The sequence below is a fragment of the Malaclemys terrapin genome, chromosome 11 (genome assembly GCF_027887155.1).
Source record: "Malaclemys terrapin pileata isolate rMalTer1 chromosome 11, rMalTer1.hap1, whole genome shotgun sequence".
NCBI classification, from domain to species: domain Eukaryota; kingdom Metazoa; phylum Chordata; order Testudines; family Emydidae; genus Malaclemys; species Malaclemys terrapin.
In genome coordinates, this window is record NC_071515.1 from 8,664,256 (window position 1) to 8,682,661 (window position 18,406).

Sequence of the window (18,406 nt, forward strand, 5' to 3'; positions counted from 1 at the left end):
CTGGATATAGGTGAAAATTGAAAAAAAACAGAAAAGCCATTCACGTTTAAAAGATCTGTCCCTTGCTCTCCTTGCTGAGAGCTGCCTAACAGCTATTGGGTGTGGGTTCAGTCAGCAAGGGGAGACAGAGGCTGAAGAGAGTGAAGGAGACTTCATTCCTTCGCCAACATGTTACAGACAGACAGAGACAAGTGAGCCAGCAGAAGAGTAAGTAAAACCAGGTGCCTGTTATTCACAAAGAACAAGGATTTATCCAGGTATTTAGAGGGCCCTTATTTCCATAGGGTCTGAACATCTCAGAATGGTGTTTCCTTTTACACTTATGGGTGATGTAAGGATACCTGTATTAAAGAGTATGTTGCTCATACAGTATGGAAATCAGGGTCTCTAAGTGGACAGACAGTAGGGCAATGTTTCCAGTCCTACTGGCATCCTCAAACAGAGTTAAGGTTGTGTGGTTGTCTTGTGTGATGTTCTGACATTTGAGGTTCCAGGCGGGGAACTGGATATACAAAGGCTTTACCTTAGCTGAGCATTTCTCTGTTCAAATCCATCCCCCCCCCCCCTTATATATATTTGTCATACTCAAATTGGAAAATAGCGCCTCCACTATGGAGCACAGAAAAGTGTTAATTTATTTTCTTTCAATGGGATACTTTTTCCATCAATATCAAAGTACATGAAGCAGAGCTGAGAACAAGCCCAGCTTTGTCACAATGAAGAAACGTTTTTTATTCCTTTTGATGTAAAGTCTTATTTTAAACCACAGTGCTTGCACAATACACGACTGTTTAAAGTGAATTCTAGTGAGATATTTCAAAGTCATTAAATTCCAATTCAGCAAGGGATGGAAGTCTAGCCTGTCCTTAAGTCCTCAAAAATAACGAGTTAGGCCCCAAGAAATTGTGAGATTCTTTTAAAAAGAAATCATGAGATTTAAATAAACTTGAGGGGGTTTTTTATTTGCCTTCTAGGTTTAGCCCTTTAGAAGTCGCATTTTCAAGCTCTTCCCTGCTATCATGAGGGCTAAAAACTTATTTTTATTTTAAAAAAAATGCAATTCTCAGTGTCACATGATTCCAGGAGCTGGGGCTTTAAGAAAAGACACCAAATAATATTGCAAGCCTTTTGACAAGATCAGGAAAGTTGGTGACTTGGGTAGCAATCTTAAAGTTGCTTTCACAGGGCAGCACTACAACACCGCCAGCCATTCTCTGCAGCATGAGTCAGTAGAGCAATGAGCAACTGCTCTTCTTCCTTTCCCAAAGCTGCACCTGCTGAATCCCACAAGGATCTAGAGTCTCCCCCTTAGACTCATAGACTTTAAGGTCAGAAGGGACCATTATGATTATCTAGTTTGACCACCTCCCGCATGATGCAGGCCACAAAAGCTGACCCACCCACTCCTGGAATAATTCTCTCCCTTGACTCAGCTGTTGAAGTCCCCAAATCATGACTTAAAAGACTTCAAGTCACAGAGAATCCTCCAGCAAGCAACCTCTGCCCAGCAAGCGACCCCTGCCCCATGCTGCGGAGGAAGGCGGAAAACCTCCAGGGCCTCTGCCAATCTATCCTGGAGGAAAATTCCTTCCCGACCCCAAATATGGCGATCAGCTGAACCCCGAGCATGTGGGCAAGATTCTCCAGCCAGACCCTCCGGAAAAAGTTCTCTGTAGTAACTTTTAATATCCCATCATTGACCATTGTTACTAATTACCAGCGATGGCACGTTATTGACCTATTGACTAAAATCACGTTATCCCATCAAACCATTCCCTCCATAAACTTATCAAGCTTAATCTTAAAGCCAGAGAGGTCTTTCGCCCCCACTGTTTCCCTCGGAAGGCTGTTCCAGAACTTCACCCCTTTGATGGTTAGAAACCTTCGTCTAATTTCAAGCCTAAACTTCCTGACGGCCAGTTTATATCCATTTGTTCTCGTGTCCACATTAGTACTGAGCTGAAATAATTCCTCTCCCTCTCTTGTATTTATCCCTCTGATATATTTAAAGAGAGCAATCATATCCCCCCTCAGTCTTCTTTTGGTTAAGGTAAACAAACCGAGCTCCTCGAGTCTCCTTTCATACGACAGGTTTTCCATTCCTCTACGACAGGTTTTCCATCCCTTCAACGTCTACATTAAACTGCATAGAAAGATGGTGGGAGCCCATGGACTTTGCTGTCAACCCCATCTTGATGAAACCTGTTCCATTTGCGCCACCACAATGCCTAGATGAGATCAGCATCTGGCTGAAGAATAGCTGACAGAAAAACAACACAGACAAGTCCAAAGTGAAGCTGGTGAGAAGGGGAGGGTGAAATTATCCAGAGAAATGGCCATTTTACAATCCCCATGCCCACACTTCACCTTCCACTGGGGGGGATCTGTGAAACTTCAAGGTCCTGTTTGACTTCATACCAAGATTACAAGTAGCTTCAGTGGTGACGAGTACCTTCTGGCTCCAATTCCCCAGGAATTTTCACCCCTACTGTTCAGTAGAGACCTGGGCCCGGTGATCCATGCATTAGAGACCTCCAGACTGGACTGCTGTAACTCTCTGTATCTGGGTGTGAAGGTGATTGCAATGCAGAGGCCCCAGCAGCAGCCCCTGTCCTCAGTGGGATTGGTCACTGTGAATGCAACAGTCCTGTGCTCTCATCCCTTCACTGGCTCCCATGGCTAGCTCTTAGTCTTGATCTTCCAGGCCATCAACAGGTTACCCCCCTGCTCCATCAATGACTACATTTACATGCACAACTCACCGTGGCAGCCAGCTCCACTGGGATAATGCATCTCGCAGCTCTCAAGGCGAAACATGTGAGAACCAGAGAGGACATTCTTGGTTGATGGGATTGGGCTATGGAACAATTTTCTCAAGATTAGATTAATCTAGAGCCTGACCACTTTTGGGCCATGCTGCAAGACCCTCCCACCAGAGCCAAATTTATTGGGAGAGGGAACTGGTGCAGGGAATACCCCAAACAGAACCTCATCTACCATGGAAGAGCAGAAGCCACAAGAGGCCTGCTAGGGACTTTGCCATGCAGACCTAATTTACCTGGGAAGCACTTATGTACTCCAGTGATGGGCACTCTAGAGAACTCTGAGATAGATTATGCTCTCTTTGAAGATTTTCATTATCTATAATCACCATTATTGCCTGCTTCATGCCTCATTCTGGCATATGTTTCACACTTATGTGGTGAAATTATGTGTTCTGTTTTATTCAGCTGATGCAGAATAACTTCAGAAGGCTGCATGATGACGGTATCTCATGATAGTTTTTTTGAACACTGATAGGAGAATCCTCCTCCTCCTAGGTTTCTATATGTGATCATGAACAAAAGATGACCTAATTGGGTTAACTATCTTCCTGTTTGGGAAAATATGTGGGTAGGAGGTTAACATGGGAGCATGACCTTTAGGAAATAAGGTTACAGATTATGGGTGGGATTTTCAAAAGCACCCAATGTTGGCCTAACTATGCTCCCAAGAAATTGACTTCAATGGGAACAACGTATCCAGTGAATTGATAAGCTAACTGATCTCTGAACAGACCAGCAACTTCACTGGGTTTGTGGTAAAGACGCAGAATGAAGTCTCACATGTTAAGCACCCACTCGTGTATGAAAATAAACCTTTGGGTCATAAGCTTTGAAAACCGCAGACAGACTATATCTACTCACCCCGCCACTATCTTCAACGAAGCCCTCTATCTCCTAGAGGAACTTTGTCTTACAGAAATGCCACTGTTAACACCATTTGTTGTGTTTCTGCTCTTTTCAGATCTCTTCTGTAACCCCAGAACTACAGTGTATGACCCCATTATACTCAAGAAAAGGCAAACACTTGTGCCTCTTTGTCCATTAATTTCAGCAAGACATTTTTGGGTTTTGAGAGCACATCCATTCCTTATTGGCAGTTAATGTTCTTTGAATGTTTTAACGCTGTAGCAGGCTTCTTTAAGAACAATTTTAAAGTTATTATAAGTCTACATAAGTTGTATACACAACTTGTTTGCATGTTTGCATACAGTACACACATGATTTGTTAAAACAGGGGGCAGTTAGTTTTCTGAGTAGCATGTATGCTGGTTGTATTCATTTTCTTCTTCTTTTAGAATTGCACAAGAGATCTGGAAAGACAGACTTTCTAGCTGAAAATGTTTTGGGAGAAAATTAAGGCCCCGATCCTGCAAACACCCATACATATTTACTTCATGCACTGTGAACTCAATGGAGCTACTCATGTGTGGATAGTTAAGCATGTATATGAGTGTTTGCAGAATCAGGGCCTACATTTTGAGACTAACTCAGCAAGTGCTGTTCTGTGGCATCCACTGTTCTGAAGTCCTTCCTTACATATTATAAATGCTTAATTTATTGCCTCAGTGGTATATTCTCTTACTGATGCACATACAGATAGTTTCATTAACACCTTTTCGGGGAATATACCTCTTCAGATATACAGCAGACATAATTGTGGGTTTAACCTCAGAAAAATATTACATTCAGTTCACTAATAATAAGAAATATGCTTAAATGTCTACACACTGAAATGATCAACCTATTACTGCTAGCAGAATATCAGAACTTCTTTTGTGAGACCAAGAAATATTTTGAAAACTTTTAACCAGGCGAACAGTTACTATGCCTCTGATGGTCGGGCAACAAGATTGATCCAAGCAATTAAACAGGAGACATCAGCTGTGAAGAAGATCACTAGCAGAAACAAAGATGGTACTATAATTAACTTTTTCTTTTTATTTACACCACAAGAATAACAAGTTGTCATAATGTGGTACAAAATACTGGACTCCTAATAAAGTTGAAATTGAAGTTGGTACTGTCAGAGAAAGACACCATTGGCCAGTAAAAAACAAACAAACAAACAAAAAAAAAACAAATAAAACAAAAACAAGAATGAGAAAAAAAAATTCCAACTCCACCAAGTAAAAGAAAGGATCATCAGAAAATTTTAGCACAAAGAATGCTACCATCACTTAAAGTAGGGTCCATACAATAAGAGTGAAATTGTGTCTAAATTACAGAGTAAACCGGTAGCTGCTACCAATGGTGACATCATACTGAGCATGTATAGGTATAAAGTAGAATATAATATAGTTACAACTTTGATACTACATATCTGTAATAAGCTCTTGGGTGAATAATGTTCAAACCCATCCCCCCCCTTTTTATATATATATATATATATATATATATATATTATATATATATAAGTTTGTCATCCTCATAAATTGGAAAATAGCGCCTCCACTATGGAGCACAGAAAAGTGTTAATTTATTTTCTTTCAATAGGATACTTTTTCATCAATATCAAAGTACATGAAGCAGAGCTGAGAACAAGCCCAGCTTCGTCACAATGAAGAAACATTTTTTATTCCTTTTGATGTAAAGTCTTATTTTAAACCACAGTGCTTGCACAGTACACGACTGTTTAAAGTGAAATCTAGTGAGACATTTCAAAGTCATTAAAAAAGTTAACACAGCTGTGCTGAAGACTTAACTCCTTAAATCCTTCTTTTCTCAGAATGAATGCCTAGATGTGTTGGGATGTGCCCAACTCCCCGCCCTCCCAGCGAAGAGAAAACAAAACAAAAATCAACAAAAAGAAAAAACCCAACCAAATTTTTGTTTTAAAATGACATAGGCAGTTTACTTTGCGTGTTCTGTGTAGTTTCCCTAAAACACTGTTTTCCACATAAATACAATAAACTCTATTATTGGTAAGTCACAAGTGCTAGATAAACTCTTTCTTCTTAAAATGAGAAATGTTTAAGTAGTCCTTTTTATTTATCTTTTTACAATAAAAAGCACAATTTCTTAAGTTCAGTAAGATGCAATTCCCCCGACCCCCACTCTCCTTCCTTTTTGCGTGTGTTTGACAGAAAATTGCCTCAACCTTTGTCTCTGCAAATCCCACAAGAGGGGAAATTTTTTTTTTTCAAAGCTGCCAAGTTTGGCGTGCAAAATCTGTATACAATATAAAGACATGCCAACCTTACAGACCATGCAACCTCAAGGTGTAGGAAACTTAAAAAAATATATTCATATATATTTATATATATATATTTATATATATCAATGCCCATAAAACACATGGGCCCAAAAAGTTACAAAAAGGAAGAATGGAATGAATACATGACTGCGACTAAGAAAGGAATGTTTCGTATTGAAAGTAAAAAAACAAAATGATCAATTGTGTACTGCAAACTGGGACTTGCTTCTCTGTAAGACAATTTGAAGATGTTGCTTCGTTTCCAAACAGGCAAAAGAAAAAAAGTATTATTGTAATGGGCCACCCCAAAGACTTGGCTACAAAGTGATGCACAACTTCTGGTCTCTTGCTGGTGGAACTGAAGTGCATCATGCCTGGGTTCAGGAGGGGAAGTAGAAAGGAAAGGGAATGAGTGCTCATTGAATCTACCTGCAATGCACCTCTTTGGTGGCTACTCCAGAGAGTTTGCTAGCATTCCCCTCAGGACTGGATGCTCACTGACCCACATTTTCTTAGAAGGCTACTGAAATGAAGAGGCCAAAAGCTCAAGGCGTGAAAAAATGGTGGTCTCCAAAACGAGCACCTCCTTTCCCTTCTATCTGCACCAGTCAAGATCAGACAGGCCACGGAGCACCCAGATGTGGCCTGTTGAGTGGGTTTAGGCAAGTAAGGTTGTAGCCAATCCAAGTGATCTAGACTTTGGAGTAGACTGACGACTTGTAAAGTCTTGGTAAGTCTTTCCATTGATGGCAATAACTTAGTGAAATGATTTAAAATAAATGAACAATGCATCTTGAAAGTGACAAGATGGAAGGGTACTGAATATTTCAGGCTATTGCCAATCATCTAATTTAAAAGAAATCAACTCAATCTGTCAGCAATTGTTCACAAGGAAAGAGGAACACAAATATTTTCCACAAGTGATACTAAAATTGTTAATTAAAAAAAAAACAGTTAGGAAGGTCTGGATACAAAAGGCATCATGTATATGTTGATATTGCCAACATTTATGAATGGGTAAATGATGTAAAATATGAAATCACAGGATTCCACAGCCAAATTATGTTTTAGATCACAGCAGCAAAGTGGTCATTTAAAAAACCAATGCATACACATTTTTTGCATTTTTATATTTGAACCTTACCGTTAGAATATGCTGAAGACAGTTCTAATAACCAAAACATTTCATAATTTTAAATGTACTTGGGTTAGCAAAAACTCAAATACAGTAGTGTCTGTTTATTCAATTGCATTATAAAACAAAGCAAAGAACCCTCTTGCACTTGCATGGTATGTTTCAAATTCTTTCCACAAGCCTGAACTTAGTATGTTCTGAATGGAATGAAAAACAGCTACTTCAAGAACTGGAAAATAAGTAATATAAAATGACCGTCAGTTATCATAATAATAATAAAAAAAATACCCTTGGTTGTTCAGATAAGAGATCTGTGCTATCCTACTCTGCTTTGAAAAGGTACACGTGTCAATTTGGTCTCCTTTAGTCACTAACTCCACAACTCAAGGATTATCTGCTTATACTGCGGGCCAGCTCCGAAAGGCAATAGGGAAAAATCAATGGAGCTGAAGATTAAAACTCTCTCACTCAACAATGACTTCATCTTAAAAATATATTTGAAAAAAAAAAAGTTCTTTGGAGGACTAAAATTACAATTCTAACAATGGTGGTTCAGAAAGATGCTTAGTGTGTGTGAGTGAATGCTAGTTGCCTCAATAGTGTCTGGCAAGCCTTCAACATGGTAGCTACTAATGCCATATATAATCCTCGCCACAATCCACATGGAGGATATGATACATCACCCATTGTAATACTACTATGCTTAAGGTAAAACTCTTATTTTCTTTACACAGCTTCTATCACAGAACTGAGGAAATATACAATCATTGGTATCATACAAAAGAGACCATTGGATTCCCCTCTTTTAGTTAAATGCACGCGTTCTGAAAATAAACTCTGACAACCTGCAACAGTTCCGTACACCTGTGGAAAGCTGCTCACTGTACAAAAGACTTAAAAACAAAACAAAACAAAAAAACCCCACAGAAAGTAATGTACACGGATGAGATTAGGGAAGAAAAATGTTGACATTGTTACCATTCAGAAAAACAACTGCCAAAGGTAAAATAAATGTAAGATTCACACAAACAAGGCTTCTTTAGGGTTTTTGTGAAATATCAATATAAAAATTAACAGCAAATTCATAATCTTTGCTTAAAAACTCATTTTTGTTAGAAAACCTTAAATTAAAATACAAATGTTTAGGGTAGTTGCCCAGTGGCTAATGTGTTGGTGTTCTGAAAACTTTCCAAACTGTAGTTTGAAAATGCTCAAGTTTCAAACTAGATCCCTCTCCAAAAGCACCAATTCCAATTAACAAATAAATCTTTCACTAGGGACCTTTCAATGGCTACTTTTATAGTCTGCATTTATTATATATATTTATTTTATATAAATGCATTATAAATATTTATCAATAATTCATAAGAATCAGATTTCTAAGCTTGGAATACATTTGTAATATATATATATATATATACATATATGTATATATGTATATATATATATATACACACACACACACACACACCTAACAATTTAAGCAATATCTCATGCTAGTTGCTTTTAATGAAAAGCATTCCAATCTTAAAACTGCAGTTGTCTCTATTGCATGCTTCAACAACCAGATTGGTAAATTCAATTTCTACATAATGTCAGAGAGAGAAAATGTTTGAAAATTTGTTTTCAAAACTGGTTGAATTTCAAAGATCCAACAGTATTTGCCACTTCCTTGGCAACTACCTTAATTTTTTTCCCACAGCAATAAAACAAAACAAAAAATCCAAACTTTAGACCGTTTTGGAGATGCTCTCTGCAGCTGATGCCTGCTTCCAGTAATCATGCCAGCACAAACCAGTCTTCCTTCCTGATGGCAGTTCTTGGCTTTCCCAGAGGAAATATGTTGACAAACTGCTGCTGTTCTTTTTCTTAAGGCATTGTTCCTCAAACTTCAGAAAATCCAGCTGCACCAAATCCATCAGCTCAATTAAAAAAAAAGGCACAAACTCATCTTCAGATGGCTTTGGAGTTACTAAAGCCGACTCCTTCTGAGCTCCATTTCCTCTTTTTTTTTGTATTTTATATATATATATATAGATAGATAGATAGATAGATAGATTAGTCCTCTTTCCCCCACCCTCCCCATTAAAAATACACCATCTCGCATTGTTCTGGTTTTGAAGAGAATGTCTGACTCACAGGTAGACGAGAGCCATTTAAAAAAAAAAAATCCAAGAAACAAAACTACAAGATGGGTTGAGTGGTTCAAACGGAGATTGCTGAATTGTGGGTAATCAAACTTTAAGCACCAGTTTTAAATGAAGTTTGTTTGTTTTTGTGTTGTTGAATCTTTGATTTAATTATTTTTTTTAGAAAAAAAATTGACAACTTTGCCAAAGACTTTCATGGGCTTTGTTCCCCTTACGGCTTCCATTGAGGACCAGAAGAAGAATGCCCAGCATACGTGCTTGTCTTCAACACTGCTGCTCTTCACCAGCATTTTTCCTTTTCTGTATATGCTGTATACATGTGTATATATATATGGAGAGATTTTTCTGTTGCTGTGTTTTACACCTGGTTGTCCCTTCTGTATTCTGTAAGAAAACCATGACAGGACGCAGGAGTAACAAGAGAAAGCTTCTTGGCAGAGCTTCAAGACAAAGACGAACAAACAGGAGAACTCCAGCTCAAAGGTGAACGCTACATGGGAGGCTCCTCTTCCATGGGCTCATCATCTGGTCTGTAAACAATTTCATCCAAAGGAGGCAGAATGGGGGGAGGGAGAAAAAGAAAAAAGGGCAGGGGCATGATAAGGATGAGAAATTCACAGTGTGCTGTGTACAAAAGTGCTACACTTTCTCTGGTGCACTAATGTGTGTTTTCCCCAAAACTCTCACTCTCCAGTTTGCAAACCCTCCCCTACCAACCCATGTAAGTTTTACTCACCCAGGCTGTTAAGAATTAAACTGTCTTTTAAACTTTTTGGAGAGTCTGCTACAAGTGGAAAGAGCAGCATTTCTCCAGGTTTTCTGAAGTTCAAAATCATCGCACTGAAGAGCTGACTCCCCTCCAGTCTTGATGAATGCGTGTGCTCGGCTGCTTTGGACCAGAGGAGCCAGTGTGTATAGCATATTAAGACATGGTTGGCACTGTCACCATTCTCCTGGCTAGTCTGAGAGGGTGTAATAAAACAGAGGGGCAGGAGCCACTTACTGTTGAAATAATTACCCTGACGATACTGGGAACGTGTCCAATTAAAAGGAAATGACAAAAAGATGAAGTCAGACTCTGCACTGCATCACCAGATGGTTACACACATTACTGTCCACACTACTAATGGCTTCCATCTCTGAGATCAGTTAGATTGATGGATGTGGAGGGAACTCACCTCTTGTCAGCTGGCTTCACACCCACTGACAGCGAGGCCATGGCTGTTACTGTTTCTGCTTCTTCAGTCTCACATTTCTGTGCCTCGATCAAGGAGTACCCCACCGTGGAGGAGTAACGCTGGAGTGAATGCCAATACTTGCCTAAGCGAGACATAGGATTAAAAACAGGCTGTTAGGCCAGCTGCTGTACCACAAAGTGATGATGTTATTAGTTATTATGAAAAGTGAGCAGGCTCAGGGCTTGGTGCTTTCAGTGTCACCATGATCTTGCATTCAGATAGAGCCTGACACTTGAAACATTATGGGCGAAATTTTCAAAGCACTCAGCATTGGCCTATCTGACTCTCATTGAGCCTTTACTAAAACTCCCACTGGTTTTTCAAAGCCAACACTGGGCACATTTGAAAAGCTCTCTCTACACATATAGGAATCATCACCTACCAATTAAATGCAACCACATCTGAGCCTGTCTCATCCCTCCTCTCCAGACCCTATGGAGCGCTGGGGTTTGTGTGGGGAGACACATCCACCCTTCCTCCTAAAGCCCTATGCAGCTTACAAGGAAAAGTAAATACAGCCTGAATCTGTATTAATTTATCACAAGCTCCCCCGCTCTTAGGGTTGCAGCAGGGAGCTGCAGCCTGGTGGTGAGGTTCTTGAGGAGGTGGCACTGGAGCAGTCTTGGCCAGGTTTTCCTGGACATTGCCTCTTTTTTGAGCCTCCGTCCTCTGTCCGGGCAGATTTTTCAAGCAACAGGCAATGTCCAGGGGGTTTTCTGAGCAGACACTGCAGTTTAGAAAGAGCTTCGATTGGTTCGCTTCCTGATCAGTCCCTCCCCTGCATTGACAGTTGATTGGTCCATTCCCCTGTAGCCACAGTTGCCAGATCCCGCCCACCCAGGCCCCCAGCTCACAGACCTGGGGTGAGGTTCCCGCAAGGAGGCACTGACTGACAGTTGTCACTGCATCCTGGGCTTGCGCCAGCTGGTAGACAGGGAGCGACACTGCCCCTCCCCCCCACCTCCAGTGAGTACCCCTGCTGCAGGCACTCCCTCCAGCTCCCCCAATGTACCCCCCACTCTCTTTTTGAGAACCTGAAATATAGTAACCCTAGTCTTGGCTGATGTGGGAGGATGCAGAGACCCCAGCAAGCCATCCAGATTCTGTGCTCCTTCCCCTAGCTGTGGGCTGGGAGCAACCGGAACAGAGCTCCCCTTCCACGGCTCCCCTCACACATGGAACATCTCTTGGCCTTTGCCTGCTCCATTTAGCAGAGTTGATCATGCTGAGTTTGGGCCTGCGGGGGGAAGGGGAGGGAGAGGAGTGGGGAAAAGGGACACAGAAGGAAGAGCTTAGTGTGGTTCAGTTCAGAGGATTATCCATGAAAAAGTACCTTCCCCACAGACTGGGGATGGGATGAAGTGGAGGATACTACCCTCTGCTGCCCCGAAGTTCGGCTTCCAAATCCAAGTTAGCAACAGATAAAGGCAGGAGTGCTGCACCACTGCTCTGTCTGCATGGCCAGAAAAACCTTTGTCAAGGTGGCAAAGCATCCAGAGACCCATGGATAAGTCTGAGCTGCCTCTAGTATTTGCCAGCAGAGAGGTGCAGCCCAAATGTCTCAGACAGAGGGAGAGATTATGGTTCAAAAAACGGAATAGATCATCAGCTTTTTTAGTGTATTTCTTCATTTGCTTTTATGGCTCACAACACAGTGAGGGGAAAAATACCATAGTAATTTTGCAGCCCTGGCTACATGAAGACTGGAATACAGACATGGTTTTAAAATCATCACCGTGACCAATTTAGTATCAAGAGCTGCGGAAAGGAATCTGGTACATTGAGTGCTCAGTCTGAAGATCTGGTTATCTGATAAATATGCTGGCCAACCTGAGGTAATGATGGCCTCCTGAAGTGAGAAGCTGAGTAGTTCTCCATATGGAAAAGCCAGTTTACTTCTACATTGTAACTATGATGATTCACAATGATAAACAGTCTGGCTAATTCTACAGCAACAGTACAGTTATTAGCTGATATCTGGCTTTAGTGCCATGCTGCTTTGTTAACATATGTTATCACAGTGGTGCTGTCATAATAAAGATCTGCTTTTAAGTAAGTGTTTACTGTAGCTATGTAAACCAGCATATAATTAGCCCAAACAGTTTGTTTGCTAAGACATTTTAAGTATTTAGAGGCAACAATTTTTCAGTATGTCCACAGCACAATGGAACGTCCTTTTAACGGAGCAGTTTCTTAGAAATCAGGGGTAAAATCTTGGTGCTATTGAAATCAGTGGGAATTTTGCCATTGGCTTGGGAGTGGGGGAGGGTCAGGATTTCACCCCAGTTTGTCTCCTTCAGACAATAAAGTGCATTTAAAATGAAAGTGGAATGAGGAGGCTGACAGGTCAACACAGTCCGAAGTCAGAATTACTGTCATAGAACCCTGGATTCTATGGCCATTCAGTGCTGGAAGAAACATGTGAAAACAAACTTCTGCCCAGCATTGCTGAAGACTTTGTTGAATATGCTTCGCCAGCATCCTTCCAATCAAACTTTGGATCCAAAACCAGAGCTGAATCACTGGTTATGAATGAAACTGCTCTTCTGCTTTGAATGGCTAAAGACAGGTGGAAGATATTAAATGGAGAGTTCACCTGCTTTTGCTGCTTATTCCTCACCTGAAGCCCCATGGCGGTTTGGAAACCTTAAAATTCCTGGTTGTGAAAAAGTTTATAACATCACCAACACCTGAGCTAGGTTTAGGTGAGGAAGCAGCAGCAGGGACAGTTGGACTCTTAAAAATCCTCAGAAATTTAGAGCTACGGAAGAAAATACAGAAAAACGAAGGACTGTTTTGTGGTTAAGGCACTGAACTGGAGAAATGGGTTCAAGTGCTGACTCTGCCACAGACTGCCTGTGGGACCTTGGGCAAGACACTTTGGCAAACTTCAAAAACACTCAAATGATTTAGGAGCCATTTTCAAAAGTGACTTAGGTACTTAGGAGTGAAAATCCAATTAACTTCCAATGTGACTTAAAGCTCCTAAGTAACTTATCCACTTTTGAAAATTTTGCCCTTAATTTCTCGGGTCCTTGGTTCCCTGCCTGTAAAATGGGGACAACACTTTCCTTCTCCAATTTGTCTTATCTATTTAGATTATAACCTAACCTAGGGACAGGTTCTCCGGTGTGTATGTGTTTGGCATGTTGGGGCCCCAATCTAGCTTGGGGTCTCTTGGTGCTACAAATAAACAACATTAGCAGAAGAGTTCAAAGTGCTCCATGCTGACACAGCAGCATTTTATTTTTAAAAGCATAGGCAAGCCTACGATTCCAGCACTTCTACCCAATGCTGGGTTTAACTTCTATTACTGTTCATTCTTAATTAGAAGCTGTAACAATTCCCAATTCAACTTCTTTAATAGCCATGAGAGGCTGCACGTAAGCACTACCCATACATCCCACCACACACAGCACAAGGAGGAAACTTGACCTTTAACCTGTGTTTAGTTCCTTTAACAAATGACCCCAACCTCAATTTCTTCAGCAACAGTAGGACAATTTGCTGCCCTTTTTTTTTTTTTTTTTTTTTTTTTTCCTTAGAGCACTAGTGTGAGCCCACATCTATCAACCTGTACTGGGAGGCTTGTGCTGTGAGCTGTGTAGACATACTCTTACACAATTAGGCTTCTGCATCTTGCATGTTCAGCTCGTGGTTGCACAGGGTGTGTTTACTGTACACGGACCATCAGCAAACCAGCTGAAGTAAATCTAGCAGACCTCAGGAGAATTTATTTACTATAATTGATAAGATGATGAAGGGGTCAAAATAGTGTTGCCTGAGACAGCTCAGAGGAGAATTATCTGAGCCAAGCTTATAGATACTTACTGTGTATCTCAATTACTTTTTCCATGGAATGCACTGCATTGGCATTTGCTCTCTGCTGCAAGACTTTTTCTGGAAGAGGATCAAGCTGAAAAAAAGGGAATAGAAATAGCAGAGAATTTTAAATTCACATTACTGTATATACTCTGTATCCAAGTGTTCTTCAAGACACTGTATCTACTGTAATCTGTACTGAGTGCCCAGTCCCCTCCTTTGATTCCCATTATCTGATCCTACGTAAAATTCTGGATATGAAAACTTTCTAAACGGTCTTCTCATTATTGTATACTTCAGTTTTGCATGCGCATGCACATACACGCACAGAGCCTTACAGATGTACATTTAATGAATGGAAATTGAATAGAAAACTTAGGGAATTAAATTGTTCGCTGCCATGAACATGTAGTAGTACTTTAGAAAAGTTTAGGCTCTGGATGAGAGTTTTCAAAGGCATGAGCTGTCTATCAGCTCCCACAGAAAACTGTATGCACAGTTATGACAAACATGACTTTTCGTCCATTACAAAGGAATTGAAACCCTGCTTTAACTCTAAACTCCACAAAACCTTAAGTACAAAGCCACCAGTAGCGCCTCCATAATAAGGAGTTCTTTGTAGCTCTTACTATCTGCTGGGTCAATCTTACCAGGGCAGATAAAGATTAACATATGGATTTAATGTCTATGTGCTAAAGTTATTGTGAGTAGAGAATTGTGTTATGAACCTTATTCTCTGTGATGTTGGTTTCTTTCCTGTCCTCCTTAAATAGTGAGAAACAATGAGAATAAAGTGACAGAATTGAAATTGCAAGTTGAAAGGTGATACAGAACTTTTAAAAAGTTCCTACATTTGAATTTATACTATGTGCACATAAGAATGTCTTTTGGGGCTCAAGAGCATTTGCATTCTAAATGCAGACAGGACATGAACTGCTTGTCTCTGTTATCCAAACTCACACCTCTCAACCCTGGTGATAAAAAAAAATGTTCGTTAATAAGTACCTGAGGCAAGGGAACATCTTTGTTTCCCTAAAAAGAGATGTGTGAATGTTTAGCAACTAGAGTAAGTCAAAGAAGCTTTTCTGACGAGGATATAGTTATACTGGCAAAACCATCTGGGGTGGATGCAACTGTATCAGCGTAAATATGCTGATGACAGGTCCCCCAAACAGCATAAGCTATATTTTTGGCTAGGTCTTTACTATGAGTGCTTTTTGATATAGCTACACCCGTATACTATACTGGCAAAGTGTTCCTACCATAGGCACGGCTCATATTGGCAAAGGTGAGCTTTTGCTGGCTTAGCTTATTTCAGTCTCCTTCCCTCGCTGACCTGAGCAAAATAAGCAATACCAGCAAAAGCTCAGTTCTGCCATTATAACTCCGTCTATACTAGAGGCTTTTGGTGGCACAGCTATACCAGTCACAAATCGTACTTCTTCACACCTGTGACCAAAATCAATCTGGCTGGCAAAAATCTATAGTGTAGACCTGGCCAGTATAAGCACAGTTACACTGGTACAATTGCATCTACGCTAGGGATTTTAGCGGCATAGCTGTGTTGATTAAAAGAAACAATCACCCCCTAACTGGGCAATAATTCTTAGGTCAGGCCTCACAGAGAACAGCAATGTTAAGGATCTAACACGATATAGTGCTAACAATCTCAAACATAACATAATTCACGTTTAAACATATGCAGGCTATCCTACCTCATAGGACCTGTAGCCATCTCCCACACCGTGGGTAAGTACATTGCAGATGTTACAAGGGGTCAGATTTAATTTGGTGCATTAGTGAATAGTGAATTTCCATTAACAATGCATTTGCTGTGAAAAAATTCTTGAGCACGCCCTTTAGAAGTAAATGGCACGCAGTGCATAGACCATTTCACTCGGCATGCACAGAACCTTTTGGCGCTTAGGGGTAGGGGAAGGAAAGATTGGAAAGGGAGCATGGAAACCCCCCCCCCCCTAAACTCTCCCTTGATTACATTTCCTTCTGTTTTTCTGGAATAGATTTTCCTCATGTCAGACAAAAAGAAGGCCCAAACTGTTCACTGTAAAGGAATTCCAAACTTTCAAATGAGAAGCATGCCATGAATATGCTGACACTGGGAAAGCCACACTGTTTCACTCCAATGTCAGACAGGAGTAGCTGTGTGGGGAAGGGGAGCCAGCTGACCAAAGAAAGCAATATGCCTTTAGCAGGACTTAGAAGCTGCATTTCAAGTAATTACATGGTGGTGGGGGGAGAACCCAGATAGCACCACAATACACTGCATTCTGTAGCAAAGGGCCCTATAATCCAAGTGTGGCATGAGAACTAGCACGATCAAAAACTCTGCCCATATCCCATTCTGATCCTGCAGCCTTCAACCAATAAAAGAAATTAAAAAACACACATTAAACTGTTCAAAGCGATACTCTTTTTCCTGATGTTTTCCTATTATCCGTTTGGGCGTTGGAAGACGCAGAGAACGAGGCTGTGGTGATTTGAGCAACAAAATGTCAAAACCCCTCAACAAACCAAACTCTTATTTTCCCCTGTAATATACTCCAGATCTGATCTCTATTCCAGAGGGGACATACTGTTCTGCTAGCATGATGTAGCATGAACACCTAACCTACCCCTTTCAGAATCATGGATATGCCATATTAAAATATCTGTAACGTTCCTGCCTGTGGGCAAAAGAGGCTAGGGGTGACACTCCCAGAATTGGCAGATCCCCTGCGATCAGTGTGCACCTTGGGGTGTATCCTCCTTTGTGGGTATTAGTTCCCTTTATTATTATTTAATATTAATTTTGTGGTAGCACAAGACTACAATGCAATCTAGCTCAATTCACAACACTACTCAAACGAGAACTGGAACAGCAGGGGGCTACTTGCTAGGATTAGGCTGTGCAGGCAGAACTGCACCTGGGTAGCTTGCAATGCGCTCTATATATTATTGGCTTTCATTCACATATGCTCTAACAACTAATTAAACTCCCAGGCCAAGGTTTTCAAACAATGACTGCTGTTTCAAGGTGCCCAACTTGGAACACTCATTCGGGGCTGGATTTTCAGAAAGTCCAACCACTGAGAAGTAGGTTCCTTTAACATGTCTGAGGCTGGGCGCCCACAACTGGAAGCACCCACACTCACTAGCCGTGTTTGAAGACCTTGGCCACCGCCCAGCAATGTAAAAACAACAATTTATCAGCCAATAATTCATAGTACCACAGCTTAGCCACAGATTCCCCCCCCCCCCCCCCTCCACCCAAAGCCCCGGCTTGTGACTATTTGGTTGCCATTTGTATGGTAGTTCAATGAGTGTTAGAATCAATTTTGTCCCAAATTTTAAAAAATATTAATGAGACAAGGTGGGTGAGATAATATCTTTTATTGGACCAATTTCTGTTGGAGAGAGAGACAAGCTTTTGAGTTTCTCAGAACTCTTCTTCAGGTCAAAAAATTAATATCGTTTAAAAATCTGCCTCCTAGAAATGATACAGGCTGAAACAATTTATATTTGATTCCTGTTTTATGCCAAGTGCTTGTATTTGACTCCGAGAGAAACTATTCCTCTTCATCTCATTTGTACAAAACTGTACTGAGCTCTTTATGAATATCCTTCAACTTCTCTTGATGTAGCAGTGCACTTAGCATTATAAAAGGCAGTGCTTGACTCTGAGCAGTAGACTAGCAGCTGCTCTGTCTGTGTGTTATTCTTTATGATGTAACTGCTGTGAGCAGTGGAATTATCCACGTTTGAAGCTGAGCTGTAGGAAATCATCTGTGTGTGCTAGGAAGAAGTTTAAGACAATTGCTTATTGATAGCTTGTTTGTTATGTTTAAAATCTTTTATTTTAAGGGGCATGACTACCAAAGCTGGCACTAGACTGTGTGTGTGGGGTCTGAGGACCGACACCAGCAGTTTCACTCTGTTACTGGCAGCCCTGTTTTCTAGGAGGACTGACATTACTCCATCTTCACTGGAGTTTGCTTCCCCAATACCAGTGACTGTTACCATGTCAGATAATGAGCTGTGGGACA

General features: G+C 40.8%; 1 protein-coding gene and 1 pseudogene across 8 annotated transcripts in view; both read right to left on the reverse strand.

Annotated features, from left to right (window-relative positions):
- Positions 1-4,647: 4,647 nt before the first annotated feature.
- On the reverse strand, positions 4,648-9,072 carry LOC128845211 (uncharacterized; annotated as a pseudogene).
- Positions 5,791-18,406, reverse strand: part of HDAC4 (histone deacetylase 4) — a 439,923-nt gene continuing 427,307 nt past the window's right edge. For all 8 annotated transcript variants that reach the window (XM_054043726.1, XM_054043721.1, XM_054043725.1 and 5 more), the window contains 3 exons: positions 14,373-14,457; positions 10,482-10,623; positions 5,791-9,833 (listed from right to left, as the gene is read on the reverse strand). In XM_054043726.1, coding sequence (XP_053899701.1) covers positions 9,794-9,833; positions 10,482-10,623; positions 14,373-14,457 — 267 coding nt within the window. In that variant the 3' untranslated portion in view covers positions 5,791-9,793. The remainder of the gene's footprint in view (positions 9,834-10,481; positions 10,624-14,372; positions 14,458-18,406) is intronic.